Below are 23470 nucleotides of genomic sequence, written 5' to 3' on the forward strand. Positions count from 1 at the left end.
TATGTGGCCAGGCAGTCCAGATCAGATTTAATCCCTGACTAGACTAGCCCACATCCCAAGGGAGAGCCTGTGGGAAGATGTGTCAGAGGCACAAGGTTCTAGGGAGAAGGCACGACACTGCTCCATCTGTAAATGGACATCGTCAGGCAGCCTCTGGTGCAGGGATACCTCATAGTCTGGCCAAAATCTTTTTTACTGTGTCCTAGCTAATGTTGTTAGGTAGGTGTGGTGTTAATGCAAGGTTTTCACACCCCATGGGTTCTCACTGAAACTCAGCACAGTCCTCAGGACTTCTCTTGAAAGAATCCCTAACCTCATTCACCCACTTTAATGTTCTGCTCACTGTGGCTTTTCTTACAGAATGACGAAGATGAGGACCAGCCTCTCAGCCTGGCCTGGCCTGACACCCCACGCAAGCAGCTCACCTACCTTCTTGTATTACCCATTGTTTTTCCACTGTGGGCTTCCCTCCCGGATGTCAGAAAACCTGTAAGTAACTGTTGTGAGTCAGTACGTTCTGCACAGCAGGGTGTCTCTCTAGCTAAATACCAATAAGGGACTGTAGTGGATTTATATAACAATACAGGTAATGATTTTTTTTAATAGTTTCTTCTTTGAAGAAGAGGTCACAACATCAGTCTTCAAATCTTCAAATGAGTGCTTGTGCTTATAGGCAACTGGTTAGTAATAGCTCTATAAAGATTGCCATTTGTATTCACTAATCTTTCATGACACAAAGTGAAAGCTCTTAAAACTTCTTTGGGGCCTGCATTTCTAGATCTCCACTGAATATCACATGAGTGCTGAGGAAGTTTGTCCATCTGCAGTGCCTAAAGGGTACAACTGGAAAGATTTTAGACTATCTAAATTTTCTCTGTGGTTGAAAAGTATGATACGCATTTCTCTTAAATGAATGTTCTACTAGACCTCTGTCTTCTACTTGTCATCTTTTAATTTTCATACTAGAACAAGATCCCCAAGTCCTTTCATGTGTAAAATAATTGCTAGTTTTGTCCCAAACACAGCTTGAAGTAATGTAAGACTGATTATTAATACAAATGACTTATTGTGACAAGTTATCAGGTCTTACCACTTTTATATTCACATATACAAATAGACCTGATTGGGAATGCTCATGGAAAGTAAAAGAAAAAATGTCAAGAGGTGAAAACATCCATTAGTAGTGTTTTAATCTCTTTTCCTTTCTAGATCAAAAATAGATTTAAAACTCCTGCAAGAGAAGGATGCACAGCTTATAAGGTTATAAACCAACACCCTGAATTCTTTTTTCCTCCTAACACACACCGAAAAAACTTTCCCATCCTACACACTGAAAAACTGCATTTCAGTTCAAGAAGCAAGCTAAAATAAGACCTCTGCTTTGTTTTTAGATAAAGGTTTCTTAAAGGATATAAACTGACATTTTCCCTTCCAATCTCTAAGCTTTCTTTTCTTAAAGTTTTCAAACAACTCTGAAAACATTTTTTCCTTGGTAACACAGAGAGCATACTGCTTGAATTTCAAGTTTGTTTATTTCCATGTTTATGCCCTCCTTTTACCATACAAAACCATCCCTGTAATTTTTCTCATCATTTGGCCCTAAATGAGCAAGTACTGCTAAGAAATAAGTATGTGCATCATTTTGACTTTTGAAAAGTGGAAGTTAACATCAATAGGCGTGTAGCCTTACCCAATATTCTTTACTGTACAAATGAGAACAGTTGTTACAATAATGGTTTTGGAGAGCGAATATCTCAAGACGTTGCATGTAGCTGTGTGATGTGTGTGATTACTAACACCAGTATTGTTCGCAACAGAACTGGCATGCTGACACCCTACAGCTAAAATACCCTGCCCTAATACAAAAGATAAGCACAGTTGTATATGCCAGATACATCAATGGGCAACAGAGTTTTAAAAAGTTATTCACTGAATGGAGTAGCTTTTTATACAGAAGTAAAAGGAATGTAGTTTGTAATTACATGTAGTAATAACAGCAGAGGTAACAGGCTGTATCAGTACGACAAGCTGCTTACATTGAACATTGCTGTCAACCAGATGGTTGCATAAACTGTCTAACTTTTCAAGGATGCCTCATTAGTATGTTTGTCTCTAAAATATTCTCACTTATGCCTGTGTGCCATCCCTGCTATTCCCTTCCTAACAAAAACAAAACCCAATATCACAGCTCAGCATGTGCATCAGAAAACGACTTTCTGTGAAATCTGTGAGGCAAAAGTTAAAACAAACCTAAAATAATACTTAAATAGATTTTGTAGGTAGACCTACCATCAGGGGCTTGGTTTGCAAGTGTGGCAATTTTAGTCAGAAACCCAAATTCTGCATCAGGGTTCTCAGATTAGCATGTGGATATATAAAATGAACACTCCTGTGCTATATCATGATTTGAGAGACCATATGGAGCCTTTGACATCCTCTGTGGGTGTCCACTTTTCAAAAATGAATTCTCCTTTCCTCCTAGAGTCTTTTTTCTAAAAGAAAAATTTTTTTATTTCCACATAATGGAGACGGTTTGACTGCATTTACTTGTACTATATCAAGCTATATTTAGCTCCATGAGACCCAGAAGCTCTAGAAGAATTATTTCATATACAAGATCTCTGGTTATAAAATTAACAAAATCCTTACGGCCTTATTATGCTCTGATGTACACATATGCAGACTTTTATATACTTAGTGCAAATTATGCATTAGTTCAACTAACTCTTGGCTGATTCAATAGCTGACATGTTTTAATGTGTGTTTAGTGCTTAATAATAAATACCTGCTCACATTAAGTCAGTATATATTAAAATCCTTACTATAACATCAGTAATGTTACTGGCAATAGCAATACACTAGAGGTAGGTGTGCCCTTGGGGAAATTTGTACCTGACTTTTTTTCAGATATTTTGAAGAATAATGGGTATTGTTCCCATACTAATAGCTCATTTCCCCAGTGGTTCTGTAAAGGCCAGAAACGTACTGTCCACCTTGTGCAGTAAGTGTTGTGGTTTTACCCCAGCTGGCAGCTGAGCACCACGCAGCCACTCATTCACTCCACCCCCCATCGGGATGGCGGAGAGAATTGGAAAAGTTAAAGTGAGAAAAGTCGTGGGTTGAGATAAAGACAGTTTAATAGGTAGAGCAAAAGCTGCGTGCACAAGCAAAGCAAGACAAAGAATTCATTCACCACTTCCCATGGGCAGGCAGGTGTTCAGCCATCTCCAGGAAAGCAGGGCTCCGTCACGCGTAACGGTTACTTGGGAAGACAAACGCCATTGCTCCGAATGCTGCCGCTCCCCCCCCCTTCTTCCCCCAAGCTCCTTATAAACTGAGCATGACATCATATAGTATGGAATACCCCTTTGGTCAGTTGGGGTCACCTGTCCTGTCTGTGTCTCCTCCCAACTCCTTGTCCACCCCCAGCCATCCCGCTGGCAGGGCGGTGCAAGAAGCAGAAAAGGCCTTGGCCCCGCGTAAACACTGCTCAACAATAGGTCCATAGAACAAAAACATCTCTATATTATCAGTGCTGTTTCCAGCACAAATCCAAAACACATCCCCACACTAGCTACTATGAAGAAAATCAATCCTCTCAGGTTAAACCAGGACAGTAAGGGATATTGAAAGATTGACAGGAAAATGGTGTGACCAAGGTGGGTCAGTGGGTCAGTGGCTGTCTCTTTTGTTATAGCCATACTGCACTGTCCATCCCTTTGTGTTACAGGCCAGAAAAATGGCTATTGGGGCTCCGGTCCTGCTGTCACTGGACCCATATGGGGCAGTTCATTGTATCTCTGCAAATTTCCATTACCAATGAAGAGGTACAACTTACATGAACTCTTGTTGCCATATAGAAATGCACTGTTACCAAGGGGACAAAGACAAGATGTTCCTGCACAGATCCAGTTTCAGGAGCAGGTTCTGAGTAATCAGATTTAAGCACTGTCAAGTACGAAAGGAAAATCAAAGCTTGCAACACAGATAAATTTATGTACAAGATGAACATAAGATTCATTCACGTTAAAGGTAAAGTAAAGATGTTGTAATAATACTGGCTAAAATTAAGGCAGTTACTTTGCAAATTATTAAGCTTTTACTATCTTTCAGGATCGGTCTCTTAGAAGAAAAACCTTCATACTTGGATCATCATTCTTGCTACTTAAAGTCGTGTTTTTCAGACACTGGCATGAAATCAATACAGAAACGTACCAAGAAAAATGTCCTTAAGATTGCCGATAGACAGGAACATCACCAGTCCAACCAATATACAGTGAAACTACGAAATTCTTTCTCTTTTCTTAAAAGGAAATAACATATGAACTGAATGAGCTGTGGCTTTTCTAATTTCTTTGTTACCATGACCACAAAAGAACCAAATGGTATTAAACTGGGTTCTCTGTCATTACAAGGCAACCATCACAACAGCTACTAGCAAAGATGGAGAGAAGTATTGTTGTCTGCTGTCTCTGACTAATTCTTCTAGGTAAATGCTTGGAATTGGCAGCTTTCTATAATTTCAACAGCTAGGAAGTTGCGATGAGATAAATCTCAAAAGAATGCTGTCATTAGTTACAAAATAAGCATGATTATTATTATACTCTGGAAATAAAATCCAGCATCCAAAAAAGAATCAGCACACTCATTACTGCTTTTTAAAAATTTAATCTATATGCAAATTATATAGCAGCATCTATGGAGTCCATTCTTGATTTCATCACCTGTAGTATGTACAAGTTTTAAATTTTGCCCTTCTTGAGTTTAAATGTTCCCCCTTTTAAAATAGGTAATTAAACTGTTACGCCTATTAAAGTACTCTTAGTCTTCAACTGCTGCTTATCAGTTAATTTTACTGGGAGAGGATTGGCTAAGACAGGCTAGGAATACACATGCTGCAGAGTTACTGACTCGTAATTCTTAGCCATCCCAGTTCTGTGGGTGTCTGACTCACATAGGCGATGTCTCGTTATTTTGCCAAGAACCATTTGGTATATATAATCACACTGACAGAGAGCTATTACTGGCCAGTAAGGCTTTTGCTGTATTAATTTTGTGTAAGCCAACGTATGCTTATATCTTACGTGTTGTATAGTGATTATTCAAATTGTATTGTGATGTGGTGCTCTGTGTAGATTTTCTGACCAGCTGCAACAAGCTTATCGCTTCATCATCTCATTCAACATATGTGTTGCCAGAAAATACAAGTTTTTACAAGGAAGACAAAAAATGTTGAAAGTTGAAAGAGATGGCTACCAAGAATGGTGAAAAAGAAGTGCTAGCTATTTAGTTTTAAAACCAGAAAATGTTGTTTAAATTCTTTTATCCCTTCCGGACTCAATTCTGCTCCCACTGGAGTCAGTCACTATTTTAACAGCCATCTTTGTGTTCCTATCAAATTGTGTTCATTTTCAGACTAAGGTCTTCTGTCTCTCAATGCATATAAAGTTTTGATTTTAAAATTAAAAGTCCATCTGAGTAGGAAGCTTATTGTCAGGTTTTCTGATTTGATAATAATTTGGAATTGAAAAAGTAATTCTGTTTGTTCTGTAAAGAGTCAAGAAGCAGTTAAGAAGCCTATCAACCAAAGTACCCTGGGCAGTTCTAAAAACAGTGCTTGTGACAGTAGTGGAATTTATATGAAAAGGATGTTTCCAAGTGCCATTGTGGCTATTTTTGCCTATATTTAAAGATAGTTCATTTAGAACACCTATTGGAATGATTTTCTTACTCCAACAGAAGTTCAATTATTGACATTAAGGGATTTGGGAGCATTGTTAAATTTGTACCATCTTTAATGTGTGTTCCTATGTATATTCAATTGTGGAGTTGTATAGGTTATGTTAGTCAATGTTTACAAGCTCAATTTTCAGGAGGGCATTTAGCATTGTGTAAAATGCCCACAGGGAGTGAGTAAGTGTTCTATAGCACAGCCTTCAGCTGCACCTGCTGTTAGAGCAGATATGGATCTTTTAATTGTCCCATCCTGTAGATGAGCGCGCACAATTGTCATTGCTGACTTTACCTTTTTCTCATACTAATGACCTGATCTTATTCCATTTACATCAGCAGAAAGAGTCTACACAATTTCAATGAGCTGTGGATCAGCCTTGCTCTTTTCTAGTTCAGCTGACAAAAGAACAGTGTCATTGCTGCATGACCAGCTGTAATGGCCAGCCCAATTCACTAAGCTCCTCTTAGTCCACGGTCACCCATGCTGATCAGTTCCTAAACGTGAGGCTGTCCCATATAAATGCCTCTTGTGTCTGTTACACGAGAAAAGCTGGCTGTGCAGCTCTGTAAACTCCCTAAAAAAGAGGTCTTTATCATGGCTTGAACAAGCTGAATTGGCAAAATCCATATAGTATTTTCTCTCCAAAAGTCAACGTTCAGGCAAAGCCCTGCAGTTGTTTGCTCCCACAACACCTAGGAATGACCCACAGGCTAATAAGTCTCCTGATGCAGCAGGGGTAGGTCCTGCAGTGGAGAGGGGTACAGGCAAGGTGCACTGCCTAAAAAATTCTGGGGGCCCTGCAGAACAAAAAAGTGGAAGTTGATTTAGTGAGTACTTAACAGGAAAAGGTAGTGCAGGATTGAGCACCAGCTGGAACAAGTATTCAAAGTGGTATAACTTACCTCTACAAGCAGTTGTAGTGGTTATTAATGAAAATTTGTAGGACTCTGCTCATGGCATGTCAGAAGTCACCTGCAGTGAGGATCTGTGTTCAGAAGGTCAATGCCCATAAATAGTGTGGTTTCATTCAAGGCTGTTAACATTCATTCACAGTACAAATTTAATTTTAAACACTAATCTGATTTAGACAGTGATTGCCTGGTACAGTACTGCAGTTACGTTTCCTTCCTTTAGTAGTTAACTTGATCTCTTTTTGTTACATAGATCTAGCTAGCCAATAGGAAATAAGGATGATGCAAAAGACTGGAAAGAACAGAAATTAAAATAAATCATTAATCTGAATATAACCCATTGGCTGCAAGAATGCTATCTATTCAAAGTTTGACATTAGTAAGGGAGACACTGGAAATGAAAATGAAGTTACTTTGGTGGTATACAGATTTTTTTAATTCATTGAAGGGCCTCAGTGTTTCACATGTTTTTAGAACAAACTTCTCTACAAAACAAAGTATGGCCGATATGTCCTTACTATATCTTCTGTTCTAATTGAAAAAGTGGGTTATTTTCCCAAGGAAAGTAAATGCCCTAATAAATTTTAGGTGTGTACTTTTTTAGCTCTGTCATATGGCAGCCTTTGTTATACTATGAAAGATGTTGCACAAAGTTATTGATGTATGAATGAAAGGTATTGTTACCTGTTTAAGCAATTTGAAAATACTCTTTCTGAATAAGCATGAGGTTATTTATAAATTTAGACGTCAAACCACCATTCAGCTAAACACATGCAAACTGTGACAATATCATACAAATGACAACCGAAAACTTGCCATTCATCATACAAGTTGTTAGGAGGTGTTATTTTACAACTGAAGTGGTTGGAAGAATGAGGCATAGGTAAGTATATACCAGTGCAGGGAGTCAGTTTCTTACCATTCTTGACATTTATTTTGATCACCTGAGGATGATCTGAATAGTTGGTCAGAACAGGTAATAAAGAAAAAATGAGAGACCACTCCCATATTGAAAAGCAAATAAGAATACAGCAGATCAGCCTTCAACATAGGTGTTCACTGTTTTTCTTTGTTTCTGTTTCAGAGGTCAAGAAAATTTTTTCCTATCACATTTTTTGGCTCTATCAGCTGGATTGCATTTTTTTCTTACTTAATGGTCTGGTGGGCACATCAGGTAAGGAGGTGAAACTAGTACAAAATACAAGCCCTGCATTGTGTTTTGCACTGTGAGACATCGTTTAGAATGGGAGTCCATCATCTCTCTCATGCTGAGTAGTGCTTTATTTTAGGAGCTGCAACCATGGATGAAGTAAATCACTAGTCAGAAAATGGAAAGTAGTTGAGAGAGCTGTGGTTGTCCTGACCACAGGACTTGATCATTCTGGTAACATCAGAGCCATCAGCAACCGCTTGTCAGTACCTACTGGTTCTATTTGACAATCTTATCTTTCTCCTGAAACACGGAAATCTGTGAAAACGAGTAATACCCCAATCTTGCCTGTATTCTCCAAGCTAGTCAGCAAGCTCTAGAATAATATTCCTGGTTAAAGAGGTTTACAGCAGAGAGCATTTCTTCACCACAGGATGGTTTTTTGCTATTTCTGTTTAAACTGTTTTAGGTTGGAGAGACCATTGGTATTAGCGAAGAAATAATGGGATTGACTATTCTAGCTGCTGGCACATCCATTCCTGACCTTATTACCAGTGTTATTGTAGCACGCAAAGGTCTGGGGGACATGGCTGTATCCAGTTCTGTTGGAAGCAACATATTTGACATCACAGTGGGGTAAGTCATACAGCAAGAAAATTGTGTCTATTTTAACAAGTCTCTTGTTCTTAGCATGTGGCTGTGGTTTTGCCAAGGTGTTGCCTGTAAGAATTTTCTGCCATTGATGCTCAAAATATGCAAGAGATATTACTATTTCAAATGCTGAGAAGTTTATAGACATTTGCATGACAGAATTGTTACAAATTTGTTGCCTAATTCTCCCTTTGATACATTGCAGAGCTGCCTAGGCAGGTGAATTGCACTTTAAAAAAGTATGCAAGAGCATTGTCCAAAAGAGGAATTTCTGAAGTTTTTTATGATTTTTTCAGGTTGCTGTTGTTTGCTTATGTTACCACTCATTGTGCTTATATTAGAGCTTTCTTTATAAAGGATGATTAGAAACAATTCATTGCTTCTGCAGTATTCAACATATTTACTGTAATAAAACCAGAATGTTATTGTCTTGTGGAGCTTGTTTAGGCTGTTGTTAACATCTGATTTTTTTATATACCTGAAAAGTCCCAAACTACAAACCAATTCTCTATTAAGACAAAGGACTCTTAGTATAGCTCTGACAATGTGAAGCAACAAAAGATTGTGTAGAAATGTGCTGTTCACACTTAGTGCTTCACGGCAGCTCTAGGATAATGATGTGTGACATGCGGTTGGAATTCAAATTCCTTTTTGACCTTTTGAGACCAAGGTAGATCAAGTCCAGAAATGTTGTAATGTATGCCTTTGTATTTTAAAAATGTACAGGAAATATACAGACAAACTCTGTCTTTACTCCCACATTCCCATCTTCAACACAGGATAGAGGCACTGAGAATCATGTCTGTACTCTCAATATCTCCATCTTTAGTTGTTTCTTGCTATTACACATGCAGAACTAGTCATAGTCATAGTCATAGTCATACTCATAGTACTGAGCAGCTTAGTTGTAGAACAGATCATGGTTTTCACTGCTGAAAATGTACCAGCAACTGCACAGGTACAGAAAGGGATCCTGAAGTTAGAGTGGATAATTAATGTCTTTTTTTAATCCATCTGTTCGCCAGTGGCAGTACCTTTGGAGAAAGCAAAAAAACTGGGTGTTCTGGTTTCAGCTGGGATAGAGTCAGTTTTCTTCCTAGTAGCTGGTATAGTGCTGTGTTTTGGATTTAGTAGGAGAATAATATCGATAACACACTGATGTTTTCAGTTGTTCCTAAGTAATGCCTATACTCAGTCAAGGACTTTCTGGCTTCCCATGCTCCTGCCAGTGAGGAGGTGCGTAAGAAACTAGGAGGGAGCACAGCCAGGGCAGCTGACCCAAACTGGCCAAAGGGATATTCCATACCATGTGGCATCAATGCTCAGTATATATAAACTGGGGGAGGTGGCCAGGGGGGACAGTGATTGCTGCTTGGGAACAGGCTGGGTCAGTGAGAGGTAAGCAATTGCATTGTGCATTACTTGTTTTATATATTATTTTATCATCATCATCGTTATTTTCATTATTATTGTTGTTATTTTTTTCTCTTCCTTTGCTGTCCTATTAGACTGTTTTTATCTCAACCCATAAATTTTACTTTTTTTTTTCCTGATTCTTCCCTCCATCCCACTGGTGGGGGAAGAGTGAGCGAATGGCTGCATGGTGTTAGTCTGCCTGCCGAGTTAAACGACGACAGTCCCTTTCTTATTCTGTACCATCTATGTCGTGCCCAGGTCCTACACTTTCCAATACATTCCAGTTAATCAGCACCACTTTTCCTGTCTTTTGATATATTCACACAGATATCATTCCCTTAGTCTATGCGCCATCCCTCTAAAACATCTGTTCTATTCATCTGGTCCATGACTTTGGGCTCCATCTGTCATAACAGTCCTTCAGGGCAGGAGAAGTGGTGTGTGCTGTTGGATTGTTGCATGCTGGAGCCAGTTGCATGCTGTTTCCATCACCACTGCACTTTGCTCAGTTTCATCAAAGTTCAATTTTCATTAATCTGGGTGATTTTTACTGTAATACCACTGATATGGCATATAGCAGTCATAGTATGATGACATACAGTATTACATAGCAATTAACATCATACAATACAAATCATAGGCTATTCTCACCAACATTAAAGCCCTCTGAGGTACTCATTGGGCTTCTCCATCCTCTTGGCATTAGCCACCAAGTGCACCCAGGTCCTTGAACAAAAGCAATGCCATAGATAGGGAATACCCCACACTGCCTTCCCTAGCATATTCTTTATGTGCACTACAGGAACTTTATCTCCTTCTACAGTACATAAAAGTTTTGATTGGTCAGGACCAACCCAGTTGACAGATTTCCTAGTGTTGACTAACCAGGTGGCCTTTGCTAAATGTTTGAAGGTCCCACCACTCATTGCTCTCAGTGTAGTCTTTAACAGTCCATTGTATCGTTCCATTTTCCCGGAGGCCAGTGCATGACAGGGGATATGATACACCCACTCAATGCTGTGCTCTTTGGTCCAGGTGTCTATGAGGTTGTTTAGGAAATGAGTCCCATTGTCTGCCTCAGTTCTTTCTGGGGTGCCATGTCACCAGAAGACTTGCTTTTCAAGGCCCAGGACAGTGTTCCGGGCGGTGGCGTGGGGCATGGGATATGTTTCCAGCCATCCGGTGGTTGCGTCTACCACTGTAAGTGCATAATGCTTGCCTTGGCGGGTTTGTGGGAGTGTGATGTAATCAATCTGCCAGGTCTCCCCATATTTATATTTCAGCCATTGTCCTCCATACCAGAGAGGCTTTAACCGCTTGGCTTGCTTGATTGCAGCACATGTTTCACATTCATGTAAAATAGTGTCCATGGTTAAGTCCACCCCTCAATCACAAGTCCATCTATATGTTTGCATCCCTTCCTTGATGACATGAGGTGTCATGGGCCCACTAAGCTATAAATAATTCACCCTGATGTTGCCAGTCCAAATCCACCTGAGCCACTTCAATCTTAGCAGCCTGATTCACCTGATGGATGTTCTGATGTTCCTCAGTGGCCCGACTCTTGGGTACGTGGGCATCTACGTGACGTACCTTTACAGCCAGCTTCTCTAGTCAGCAGCATATCTTGCCACAATGGGGCAGCCCAGATGGGTTTGCCTCTGCACTGCCAGTTGCTCCGCTTCCACTGCTGTAACCACCCCTACAGGGCATTGGCCACCATCCATGAGTCAGTATAGAGACAGAGCACCGCCAACTTCTCTTATTCAGCAATGTCTAAAGCCAGCTGGATGGCTTTCGCTTCCATAGACTGTCTCGATTCACCATCTGCTTCAGCAGTTTATGTGACTTGTGGTGCAGGACTCCATATACCAGCCTTCCACCTCCAATGCTTTCCCACAATGCGACAGGACCCATCAGAGAACAGTGCATATTACTTCTCATTTTCTGGCAGTTTATTACACGGTGAGGCCTCTCCAGGACATGTCACCTCCTCCTCTGAGGATGTTTCAAAATCTTTGCCTTCTCTCCACAATCACTTCCAGAATTCCTGGGCAACTGGGGTTTCCTATTCGAGCCCGCTGTGTGATCAGTGCGACCCACTTACTCCACGTAGCATCAGTTGCATGGTGTATAGAGGGGACCCTCCCTTTGAACATCCAGCCCAGCACCAGCAGTCAGGGTGCCAGGAGGGCCTGTGCTTCAGTACCAGTCACCTCCAAAGCAGCTCAAATCCCTTCATATGCTACCAGTATCTCTTTGTCAATGGAGTGTAGTGGGCCTCAGATCCTCTGTATGCCTGACTCCAAATCCTCAGGGGTCGGCCTCGAGTCTCCCCTGGTCCTTTCTGCCAGAGACTCCAGGTAGGGCCGTTCTCCCCAGCTGCTGTGTAGAGCACATTTTTAACATCTGGTCCTGCCCGGACTGGCCCAAGGGCTACTGCGTGAACCAGTTCCTGTTTAATTTGTTCAAAGGCTCGTCATTGCTCAGGGCTCCATTTGAAATTGTTCTTCTCCTGGGTCACCTGATAAGTCTTACAATCAGACTGTAATTTGGAATGTGTATCCTCCAAAAGCCCACAACACCCAAGAAAGCTTGTGTTTCCTTTTTGCTAATTGGTGGGGACATGGCTGCTGTTTTGTTGATCACATCCATTGGGATCTAATGGTGTCTATCTTGCCATTTTATTCCTCAAAATTGGATCTCCTGTACAGGTCCCTTGAGCTTAACTTTGTTTTATGACAAAACCAGCTTTCAGAAGGATTTGAACTATTTTCTTCCCTTTCTCAGAAACTTCTGCTGCTGTGTTGCCCCATATGATGATGTCATCAATGTATTGCAGGTGTTCTGAAGCCTCACCCCATTACAGTGCAGTCTGGATCAGTCCATGGCCCATGGTGGGGCTGTGTTTCCACCCCTGGGGCAACCGTTTCCAGGTGTACTGGACACCTCTCCAAGTGAAAGCAAACTGTGGCCTGCACTCTGCCACCAAAGGGATCGAGAAAAATGCATTAGCGATATCAGTAGTGACGTACCACTTGGCTGCCTTTGACTCCAGTTCATATTGAAGTTCCAGCATGTCTGGCACGGCAGCACTCATCGGCAGCATGACTTCATTCAGGCCACAATAGTTTACTATCAGTCTCCACTCTCTATTAGACTTTTGCACTGGCCATATGGGACTGCTAAACTCATAAAGGGTGACCAGGTTCTGCTGATCACTCCTTGGCTCTCCAGTTGACAGATCAGCTTATGGATGGGAATCGGAGTCTTGGTTGGTGCGATATTGCCACCAGTGCACCAGTGTGGTAGCGATTGACACCTGTTGTTCTTCGACACTCAGCAACACCACAACAGAAGGGTCTCCGAGAGACCAGGCAGGGTAGACAGCTGTTTAATTTCCTCTGTTTCCAAGGCAGCTATGCCAAAAGCCCACCGGTACCCCTTTGGGTCCTTGAAATACCCTCTCCTAAGGCAGTCTGTGCTGAAGATGCATGGAGCCTCTGGGCCAGGCACAATGGGGTGCTTTTGCCACTCATTCCCATTTAGACTCACTTCAGCTTCCAGTACAGTCAGCTGTAGGGATCCCCCTGTCACTCCAGAAATACAGATGGGTTCTGCCCCTTTATAGCTTGATGGCATTAGGGTACACTGTGCACCAGTGTCCATAGAGCCTTTTACTCCTGAGGGTCTGACGTACCAGGCCATCAGATCCACACAATCCAGTAAACCCAACTGTCCTTTCCTCCACCTGGCTGCAGGCAGGGCCTCTCAAATTCTGGCCGTAGTATTCGTTACTCACTTCTTGTAAATGCAAGTCAGAATTTCCTTCCTTAAAAATCAAAAGTAAGATCAGCCCTTCTACTCTGTCTGGGGAACTGCCCACTGGAAACTGGAGCAGCAATTTTCATGGAAGAACACCCTTTTGTGATTGTTTTTCCTTGCAACTCACATACTCATGCCTCTAGGGTAGATTTTCCATCCTACTTCATTGTGTCCTCTCCGTGGTCACACAGGTAAAATGACAGGGTGACCCGTGGTGTGTACCCTCTACATCCTCTCTCTTGAGCAGAACACTTACTCCTAATAGCTGAGATACTGGTCTGTACAGGTGGGGAGTTTGAGTTGCTGGAACTCCCAGAACAGTTTTTTGAACAGGTTTTCAGGCTTCTCGGACAGTTTTTCCACAGGTGAGCCATGGGCCCATAGGGAGGAAAAGAGATTTTCTTTGTATTGCCAGAGTCGGTCAGCCACTTTATCCACTGCTTTGCCTTTCCAGTCCATTGCTGCCAATGAGTTGGTGTACAATGATGGTGTGCTCCATACAAACTTTTGCCACATGGATCATGTGCATTGGACTTCATCTCGATCTGTGGGTAACTGCTCATTGTTTGAGTCATTATAAATCACCTCCAGCATGGCTAGTTCCCTCAGGTGCTGGATACCTCTCTCCATGGTGGTGCACTTGCCTGGGTAACATGTAACATTTTGCTTGAAGGGATACCTTTCCTTCACACCTGACAAGAGTCGCCTCCAGAGTCTGAGGACTTGTGTCCCTTTTCCAATCGCCTAGTCAATGCCCCCTTCTCTAGACAGGAGTCCTATCTGCTTGGCTTCCCTACCTTCTAATTCCAGGCTACGGGCCCCATTATCTCATCATCAGAGCAGCCAGGTGATAATGTGTTCACATGGACCATGGCTGAAATCTTTTCACCAATCTCATGGGTCACTCAGGGACAGGAATCAGGTGGTTGCCTCTGGTCCTGGCTCTTCCTCCTGTTCTAATGAGGGCTCTGCTTCATCATCCTTTACCAAATGGGTTGACTTTTGTGTCCATTTCTTCTTGTGTATAGGGACAACTGATAATGGTTGGTTCTTGGGTTCAGCTGCAATGGCCGTCACCAGGGTTTGAGTAGCCACAACGCCTGTCACTAAGGTTGGAGTAGCCACGGTGCCTGTCAGTCTGTTTATCCTCTCTTGTCCCTGAAGGTGCTACCTGCTATAGAACAGTGTTTGGTAGATATTGGCCAGGGCCTGTTAAAGAAAAATTCTACCAGACGTGAGTTACCCTAGGTATGCTTTATTGCGGCGCTGGATGCACGGGGGAAATAGCTCCACCAAACGTGCATGCCAGGTGATCACCAACATACAGGTTATATAGAACCAAAATATACATATTCATTATTTTTCCTGAGAAAAGGCAGTCCTATGATAATCATTTCTTGGAATCCATTTCCATATTCTCCTCCCCATCACGCATGCTCAGTGATTTGAGTTGGTGGTCCTCAGGGGTCTCTGGTGGTCGTCAGTGGTCTCGCACCCGTGTTCGCTGGATGACCCTCTTCTTGCAGGCATGCGCAGTATCCTAGCTGTGGATACACTTGTCCCTTACAACTTACTTCATAAGATTAATATTCCCGGGCCTATTGTCCGGTTGGGTAGGGACTGTACAAAGAACGTAGCAGCATTGTACATTGCCATGGTCAGTTAGCTATTACCTTGATTACAAACCCCTTTCCCACGATTATAGGCTTTAAAATAGTTCTAGGCCTTAAGCAGCTTTCTAGTTAATATAAGTTTTCTTATAGCTAAGCTTCTATATTTTTACAGGCCTATAGCACAGTGTGGTGAGTTTAGCCTCTTTGGAATAGCCACAGCATTTTCCTTTCAAATATTCTGTCACTTTATCAGGGTTCTGTAGTTGTTTAGGAGTGAAGTTCTGGACTATTGGAGATGAGACATTCTCTAGATACCTGCCCATATTCTCCCACGTGGCATGCCACCCATGACTATCCAGCCTTGGGGCAGATCTCTGAGTGATATTCTTAAATAGTTGTTAAACCCTTAACAAGACCTGAAACACATTCAGGAAGCCTAGCAATAGGAACTTGCTAGTTTGAACATCCCAGGGTTATTCAGAATTCTCAAGAACTGTTGTAACCAGCCTGAGAGGGTTGGCTGGTTACAACAGACAAGGGGAAGGTGAAGGAGAAGGGGAAAGTATTCCCCCCCCTCATCTGCCCCATAGATTGGTTCTCCGAGGGGAACAGGTGAAGAGTGTAATTATTAATAGTTTCGTGCTAGATGGCTCCTGAAGCATGGCAGTGATGGCAATGTAGAGTACAAGTACCAGATTAGTCACAATCAGTATTCAGGACAGCTGAATGATAACCTTCATCCAGAATCCAGAGCTGTTAATCAGCCCAATAGGGAGGAAATAAGGTGTTAGACAACACAGCTCTGATAACAAGCACAACTCTGAGAGTAAATAAATCAACATTGTGACCAGTGACTATAGAACTAATATAATGAATACTTATAACAAGTCTGTTTTAACACGCTCTGGTCAGATCTGTCGTTATCTCAACTCTTTGGGCCCCAGATTGGACACCAAAAATGCCTGTCACAGTTTAACCCAGCAGGCAGCCAAACACCACGCAGCCTATTAGTGGGATGGGGGAGAGAATCAGAAAAAAAAAAAAGTAAAATTTGTGGGTTGAGATAAACAGTTTAATAGGACAGTGAAGGAAGAGAAAATAACAACATCATCATCATCATCATCATCATCATCATCATAGAAGAATATACAAAACAAGTGATGTATAATGCAATTGCTTACCACCTGCTGACTGGTATGCCCAGCCCTTTCCCAAACAGCAATCACTTGCCCCCCTGGCCACCTCCCCAGTTTATATACTGAGCATGATGTCACATGGTATGGAATATCCCTTTGGCCAGTTTGGGTCAGCTGCCCTGGCTGTGCTCCCTCCCAGTTTCTTATGCACCTCCTCACTGGCAGGAGCATGGGAAGCCAGAAAGTCCTTGACTGAGTATAGGCATTACTTAGGAACAACTGAAAACATCAGTGTGTTATTGACATTATTCTCCTACTTAATCCAAAACACAGCACTATACCAGCTACTAGGAAGAAAACTGACTCTATCCCAGCTGAAACCAGGAGACCAGGCCACTTTTTTCTATTAATCCAGAACCATGAAGTGTTTGAAATAACATCTATAAGCAGCAGACCTGCAAAATACATGAAAACATTATTCACTATTATGTGCTTCAACTTAGAACACGTAAGGGTGCATTACAAAACTATTCTCTTTTGTGATGCTTTCTTACTTTTCTTAAAATTTTCAGTCTTCCTGCCAGTGGAAATGTTGTCCTGTACTAGTCTGCTAGACCTGGTATATTTACAACAGAAACGGCTCAGTTGAGCTGTAGGGTGGTGTAGTTAGTACTGAGGCTGTAATAAATTATTCTCTCTTGAGCTGCTTATTCAAAGTTTGAATGTCATGAGCTTCTGACATCTCTCTTCATGCTTTCTAAGCCTGCTAAGCTCCGATCAGTGGCTTAAATATTAATTTTAGCTTGACATCTTCCAGAGGGATGTTGCCTCATTCTGTGCCATCAGAGATGAGAAAGGCAATGACAGCAAATACAAAAATAGAAATTAAGCTGGAGTTCAGTTGAAGTTCACATTTTAACACAAGTTTATACAGTAAATGTGGATCAAGGCTTTTAAGGGCCAAATTTTGGGAGCAGTACTTTGCAGAGTGCTGGTTCTTCATGGCAAGGACATGTCTTTATGTGACCCACCCTCCTGTCATGCAGGCACTTGGAAAGAGAGTGGAAGTAGATTATTCCTCAGGTGGTCTGAAATCCAGAAACAAATGAAAGGGCTCTTCCTGCTTACAGATAGGATGTCAGGTGATTTGTCAGCCAAGGGAAATATAATTCACCCGCGTAACTGATGGAAGAGTGGAGGGCCTGAATCCCATGTGTTCTCAGGAACAGCAAGCATGCTGACAAATTAGATTTATGTGCACACTAGAAGAGTTAAAACTCTTCCTGCCTCACTTTATGCAGGAAAGTTCTGGTTGTATTTTGAAGTGCCTCCACAAACTTTCTACTGTCCCTTTCTGCACCTCTGCAATGTTTCCAATTTATTTTTCTGTTTCTTAACAGCCTTCCTCTTCCATGGCTCCTGTATGCTGTGATTACCAGCTTTGCCCCGGTGACAGTCAGCAGCAATGGTCTGTTCTGTGCGATTGTCCTCCTCTTCATCATGCTGCTCTTTGTCATCCTCTCCATCGCTTTCTGCAAGTGGAGGATGAATAAAATCCTGGGCTTTCTCATGTTTGGGCTTTATTTTGTGTTCCTGATTGTCAGTGTCCTCCTGGAGGACAAAGTGATCCAGTGTCCTGTCTCCATCTAGTGGAAAATGCTGTTTCTCAAGGGGAAAAAAAAATTATTAAAATCAAAATGAAACAGTGAAAAACCACAATGGAAAGCTTCTATGAGAATAACCCATGGATTTGTAAATTTCCTATCCCTCAATTTTAAAAGAGAGAAAGAAAGAAAAGGACACAAAGGGTGGATCTCAGAGCTGAAGAATGACCGCTGCTGGACAGTGCAGTCACACGTGAAGGGCTGAGTCCAGCTGTGCTGAGGTTTTCTTTGTCTGCTGCAGAAAATCCTCGCCGCTCAGTACTGGAGATGCTGCTCACGCACGGAGATGATGAAAGTAACTGCTTCTCTTATGTCTATAGTACATATCCACGGACTTCTCGTTCGCTGTAGTAGTATACACAGGCACACAACGTGCTCAGTTCTTAAAGCTGTCGTCTTCTAAGGGGAATGCTAATATTAACTTTGTGGAGGCACCGCCCCACACACTCCCTGGTATGAAATTTTTCTGGTAATCTGCTGAAACTCCTGAGTGGAAAGCATACACTGAGCGCATGAGTCACAGACAGGGAAGAGTTTGCACATCTCTTCATAAAAGTGAATTTATATTATGTGATTTCAACAAAGCCAGGGAGTTCATCGGTGTTTTGATCCTCTGCATCACAGGTCTGTAAAGGCAATCAGCAGGATGTTAATGGTGGTTTATTACATCTTGCAAAACTCTTCAGATTCCAGAAACTCTGGCTCTGGCACTGAAGGGGCCACACTGCCTGACCATTTTGTAACTGGTGCAGATTTTCATTGCATTCACATACAAAGACCAGAATGGGGATACTCTTTCTTCTCTAATAGCAACACTGCATGCAGAGAGGTCATACAACTACTATGTGAACACACCATTTTTTGTAGTGCAGCAATACCATTAACAGTACCAATGGCTTTCAGATGCTGTTATGAGTTTGCCTTTTCATGCCAGAATAAAAAGGCTAATTTGCTTATGCATAGTATTTCATACAGAAAATAGAAGTAGTTGTAAAGTGGCAGCCTAATTGCTGAAGTGAATATATGTTTTACAATCTATCTTTCACTATTACTTGGAGTGTAAGGACCTTCACAGCTACATATAGCCATTGCTGAAAGAGATCCCCAGCTGATATACTAAGCTGGGGCTGTTCATATTTGCTCTTACAAATCTTGAAACTAGGTAGGAGAAACTAACAATTTAAATATACAGGAGCTGCAGGAAACCTACGTGAAAATTTTTCAGTATTGCTGGAAGTGTGAATGTCTAAATAAGCCCAGGAAGGAGAGAAAATGCAATATTCTTTTACTGAAATCCTGAAAGCAGAAGGTCCAAACCTAAACAAAAAAATGAGGAGGGTGAAAGCAATGAAGTGTTCATCTTTCCAGTAGTTTGGATGGTTTTTTTTTTTTTTTAAAGAGGACTGGAATGGGTGTTAAGAAATTATTTCAGATAATTGTTGTTTGTTTGTTCTGTTGTGCAGTTAGAGTTCATTAAATTTCAGCACATTTCTGTGACCTGTTTCAGCATTGTTTTGTATTCATATTGTGCTCACAACAGCAATGCCATGCTCACAGCTGTGTAACAGACAGCTCAGCACATTTTGTCTTGTCTGTTTCTCTGTGTTCCATGCTGTTTGCTTCTCATTCACCCCTTTGTCCTTTACTGTTTTCCTGTTACATGTGTTTGTGTATAACAGTATCTGGTTAGAGTAAGGACTTGACAGAAAACAATGGTAGAGAAAACAGAAAAAAATACATATTAAAAATTACTAAAATGTTAATATTATGTGACACCATGAAGAAAAAAAGTGAGACACTAATGAACAAAAGCAAGAAAACTAGGAGTTACAATGTCTGCTACTCATGTCTTGTCCTAAGGTATTAAGTCCTAGCTACATTCAGAATCAGTATTTGATCTTGACCATACATTTGCAACATCTCTTGCTTCTTAGTGCTTTTTAGTGTGAGCTTCTCTCATTGTGAGCAAAAATTTGCTTGCGTGTTTAAGATCCTTCATCGCTCCGGAATCCTTCCCACACAACAGTGCCGACCCCTGAACGTCTGTTTCTACGGGTGTACACGATGGACAGATACGTAAATACATACCTACACTGCCCTCTACTGACAAGAACAGGAATTTTGCAAAAGCAAACCTACAAACCAAATGCTGAGCTCAAATGAACAGGCGTCCCAAAATACCGAGCTGACTCCACAGTATAATCTGTCCCAGAGGAGTCACCAAATGCATGTATTCCTGATGACAGTGCTCGAAACACCTGATCCTTTCCCAAGTGAGTAGAATAAGAGTGATCTAAAAGAGTGTGTGCAGGACCATGATAGGTCTGTGTGTATGGGTGCTTATTATACACAAAGATACCCAGATTCACTGGTCTGATCTTTCAAATCAAGAAATCAAGGAAGGACAAGAGTCAGATGTCTATTCAGTACATTAATCTTTTTTTTTTTTTTTTTTTTTTTAAATGACTTCATGGCCAGCATGGTGTAACTCCTGCAACAAGCCCTGCCTGACCCTGAGGGTGAGGGCACTCTGGTGCAGTTTGCAAAGTGGGGGCAGTGGCAGCAGAGATTACTGCCCCACTGAAAGCAGGTAGGGAGAAAAGAGTAACCGAATGAAAGTCCTACATGCTGGGAATATTTCAGTCCAAAGCTGGCATCAACAGCTTGAAGGAAGAGTTTTAAGGGCTGGTATCCTGTAATGGTGTTTGTATACTGTCTTAAAATATATCTGACTCATTTATTTCCTGTGTCTGCTCACCCCTATCAACATATTTATCTTGGAAGGTATTAAAAGTCATTTTTTCCCCTCAGGAATGAGACACCTCACAGCTCCCACTGCCTTGCATCTGCTGGGCAGGTCACTATTCAAATGGCTGAATAACTGTGCGGTCAGTGGCAGCTCAGCTCCAGGGGTAACAGGAGAGATTGTAGTTGTGTGGTGCTTTCTGTGGAGGCCGGCTGTGAAAGCTGGTTATACTTACCAAGCCAGCTTTCTGCATAACTGCCGAGGTAAACTGAGGATGCTTGCACGCTGATATGTTCCTTGATTATAAGGCAACAGCTGTGCTGGTAGGGAAAAGAGAGGAATGGGATGGAGGGAGAAGCATGGCCCCTTGTCCCACACAGGAGGAGTTTGAAAATCTTGAACTGGGGTGCTGAGAGAACAACTGAGAGCTGCTGCAACCCAGTGACTGGGTGCCCATAAGTTGTCCAGGCCCATAAGTTGTCCAGAGTTGTTCCAACTCTGCCAAAAATGCACACGACTTGTTAGGACATTCCTATTTTACAATGACAGCAAATTTCCCAGCAAAAAATGTTTCTCATGGTTCATAACTCTTTTGGGGTGGGATCCATGAAAGTTTCTCAATGTTGTACGCCTAGAAGTCGAAATTAAGTTTCTATTTTTTTCAGTCAAAGTTCTGAATGACTTCACTAGGGATCTGGTCCCACAAACTGCCCGAACTCTACAGCTAGTTCATCAGCGTTGAAGCCTCTTCCACCTGCCTGTATGCCTATGCTCATTTATTCGATTGATGCTGCTGTATGCAATGAAGCATAAATGAATAATTACAGAAATTGATGTTATGATCAAGAGTCTGTTCTATCTTAGTGTTTTCAGGACACCACCAGGCTGGCAACACAGTAAGTAAGATAGGAATGCAACTTCAGGTTAAATATCCAGCTCTCTGTGGCACCATGACACCTGAATGGAACCAATGTTGGACATGATTTTTGGAGGGAATTTCCAGAAGCATTTGAGTAGGATCATGGGTCAGATTGTAACCTGTTTTAAAGATTTTCTGCACTAACTTCACTGGAATTAAAGAAGAGAATGGGCCCCATCAGTACAAAATATTGTTGGAGTCCAAAAGTATTTGCTGCTGTCCACAAAAAAAAAAAAAAAAAAGGCTGTCTTCTCTCTGCAGAAGCCACCATGCTCGACTCTGTAGGGTAAATGCTATAAAAGTGTGATTAAAAAGTGTGATATGAGGATGATCTCCTCAAGAACTACATGTAGACATGGACAAATCTTTCAGCAAAGCTTTGTGTATTTTAAATTAACTATTTTACTGAAAGCTAGTGCTTTCTTATAGTGCAGACAGGCTCTCTGTGTCTGTATGCCTCTGCTTATTTATTCAATTGATGTGGCTGGCTACATAATCTTTATGAAGCATAAAGCACAGTGAGTGACAAAGAAGCTTACCTAGATGTCATTTGATGTTTGTAATGGCAATGAACCTACCATGTAATTTCCACATATGCTACTGTGAAGTAGTTTATGGTCGCTGTCACTCATGGTACTATTGTGTGTGGATATGAAGGTCCACAAAGCAGTAGGTTAAACGTGGTTAATCCAAGTACTGTAAAAAATAGATGCTTAGACATATTCTTAATGTTTGGGTGTTTTTTAAGGGATTATTTCTCTGGTTGTCTTTTACTTCATTACATATTTTGCTAAAAAGGGGATATACAATGTTTTTTAATTACTCTTCTTTCAGCAGTAATTCCTTAAAATATCATCTTGTGGTCCATATAATTTATGTTCTGAATCAAATATCTAGATCAGATGGATTTATTTAATTTATAACAAAGAAATAATCCCTTCTCCAACAACTGGCCCACTGAAATCCAGAAGATTTCTGCCTTTAACTTGGGCAAGATACAGATTTTTATCCTAGGATCCCATATTTCGTAAATACACTTGGATAACAAACAGAATTGTCCTGGGAGCTATGTACAAAGAGAAAAATTGCATTCACTTGTATTCTTGGAAGCGACACAACTAACTGAGAAAGAGGCATGGTTAGTTCTTTTGAGCAGGTGATTCTTGTTTTCCTGCTATTTCTGGAAAGTTTGATGCAAGAACTTGCAGCTGGAAACATATCTGCAGAAAGTGAATTTTGAGGTTAGCAAATGTGATAGTTTGCACTCAACAGTGTGAAAAGTCCTGCTCCAGCCCTTCAACAGATGTGGGTTTCACTTCTGATTGATGTTAAAATGATCCTGCTTGGATCTGTTGCCATCAGTTACAGGAATATCAGTATCATTTCCATTGGGACTGGGGACAGTAACTTCCAGATTGAAGTTATGCACCCATATGATACACAAGTCATATGTGGATCACAGCCCCATAGTCCAGACAAGTCATCCTGTAGATTTGCTGTGTGTTGCTAGTTGTCAGTGTATGGCATCTCAGGACTTGTCTGCCTGGATGGGTGCAGCTAGTTTGCATATTCCCCTGCCCATGCTCCTGCCTGGAGGGACGTAAGACATGTCTTCTCCAGAAGGCATGTAATCACATTAGCGTGGCACCAAGCCCGTGCTCCCAGACAGCTAGATGGAGGTGAAGGCCAGCCTAGAAGCCATGTA

The 23470-nt window shown here is 41.6% G+C and overlaps 1 protein-coding gene across 1 annotated transcript in view; it reads left to right on the forward strand.

The window, feature by feature from the left end:
• SLC24A2 (solute carrier family 24 member 2) overlaps window positions 1–19833 on the forward strand; it is a 125515-nt gene extending 105682 nt beyond the window's left edge. Inside the window, 4 exon segments of the mRNA XM_075741119.1 lie at window positions 361–489; window positions 7730–7819; window positions 8265–8431; window positions 17837–19833. Coding sequence (XP_075597234.1) covers window positions 361–489; window positions 7730–7819; window positions 8265–8431; window positions 17837–18086 — 636 coding nt within the window. The 3' untranslated portion in view covers window positions 18087–19833.
• The last annotated feature ends 3637 nt before the right edge of the window (window positions 19834–23470 follow it).

This window comes from Balearica regulorum, chromosome Z (assembly GCF_011004875.1).
Source record: "Balearica regulorum gibbericeps isolate bBalReg1 chromosome Z, bBalReg1.pri, whole genome shotgun sequence".
Lineage (NCBI taxonomy): Eukaryota > Metazoa > Chordata > Aves > Gruiformes > Gruidae > Balearica > Balearica regulorum.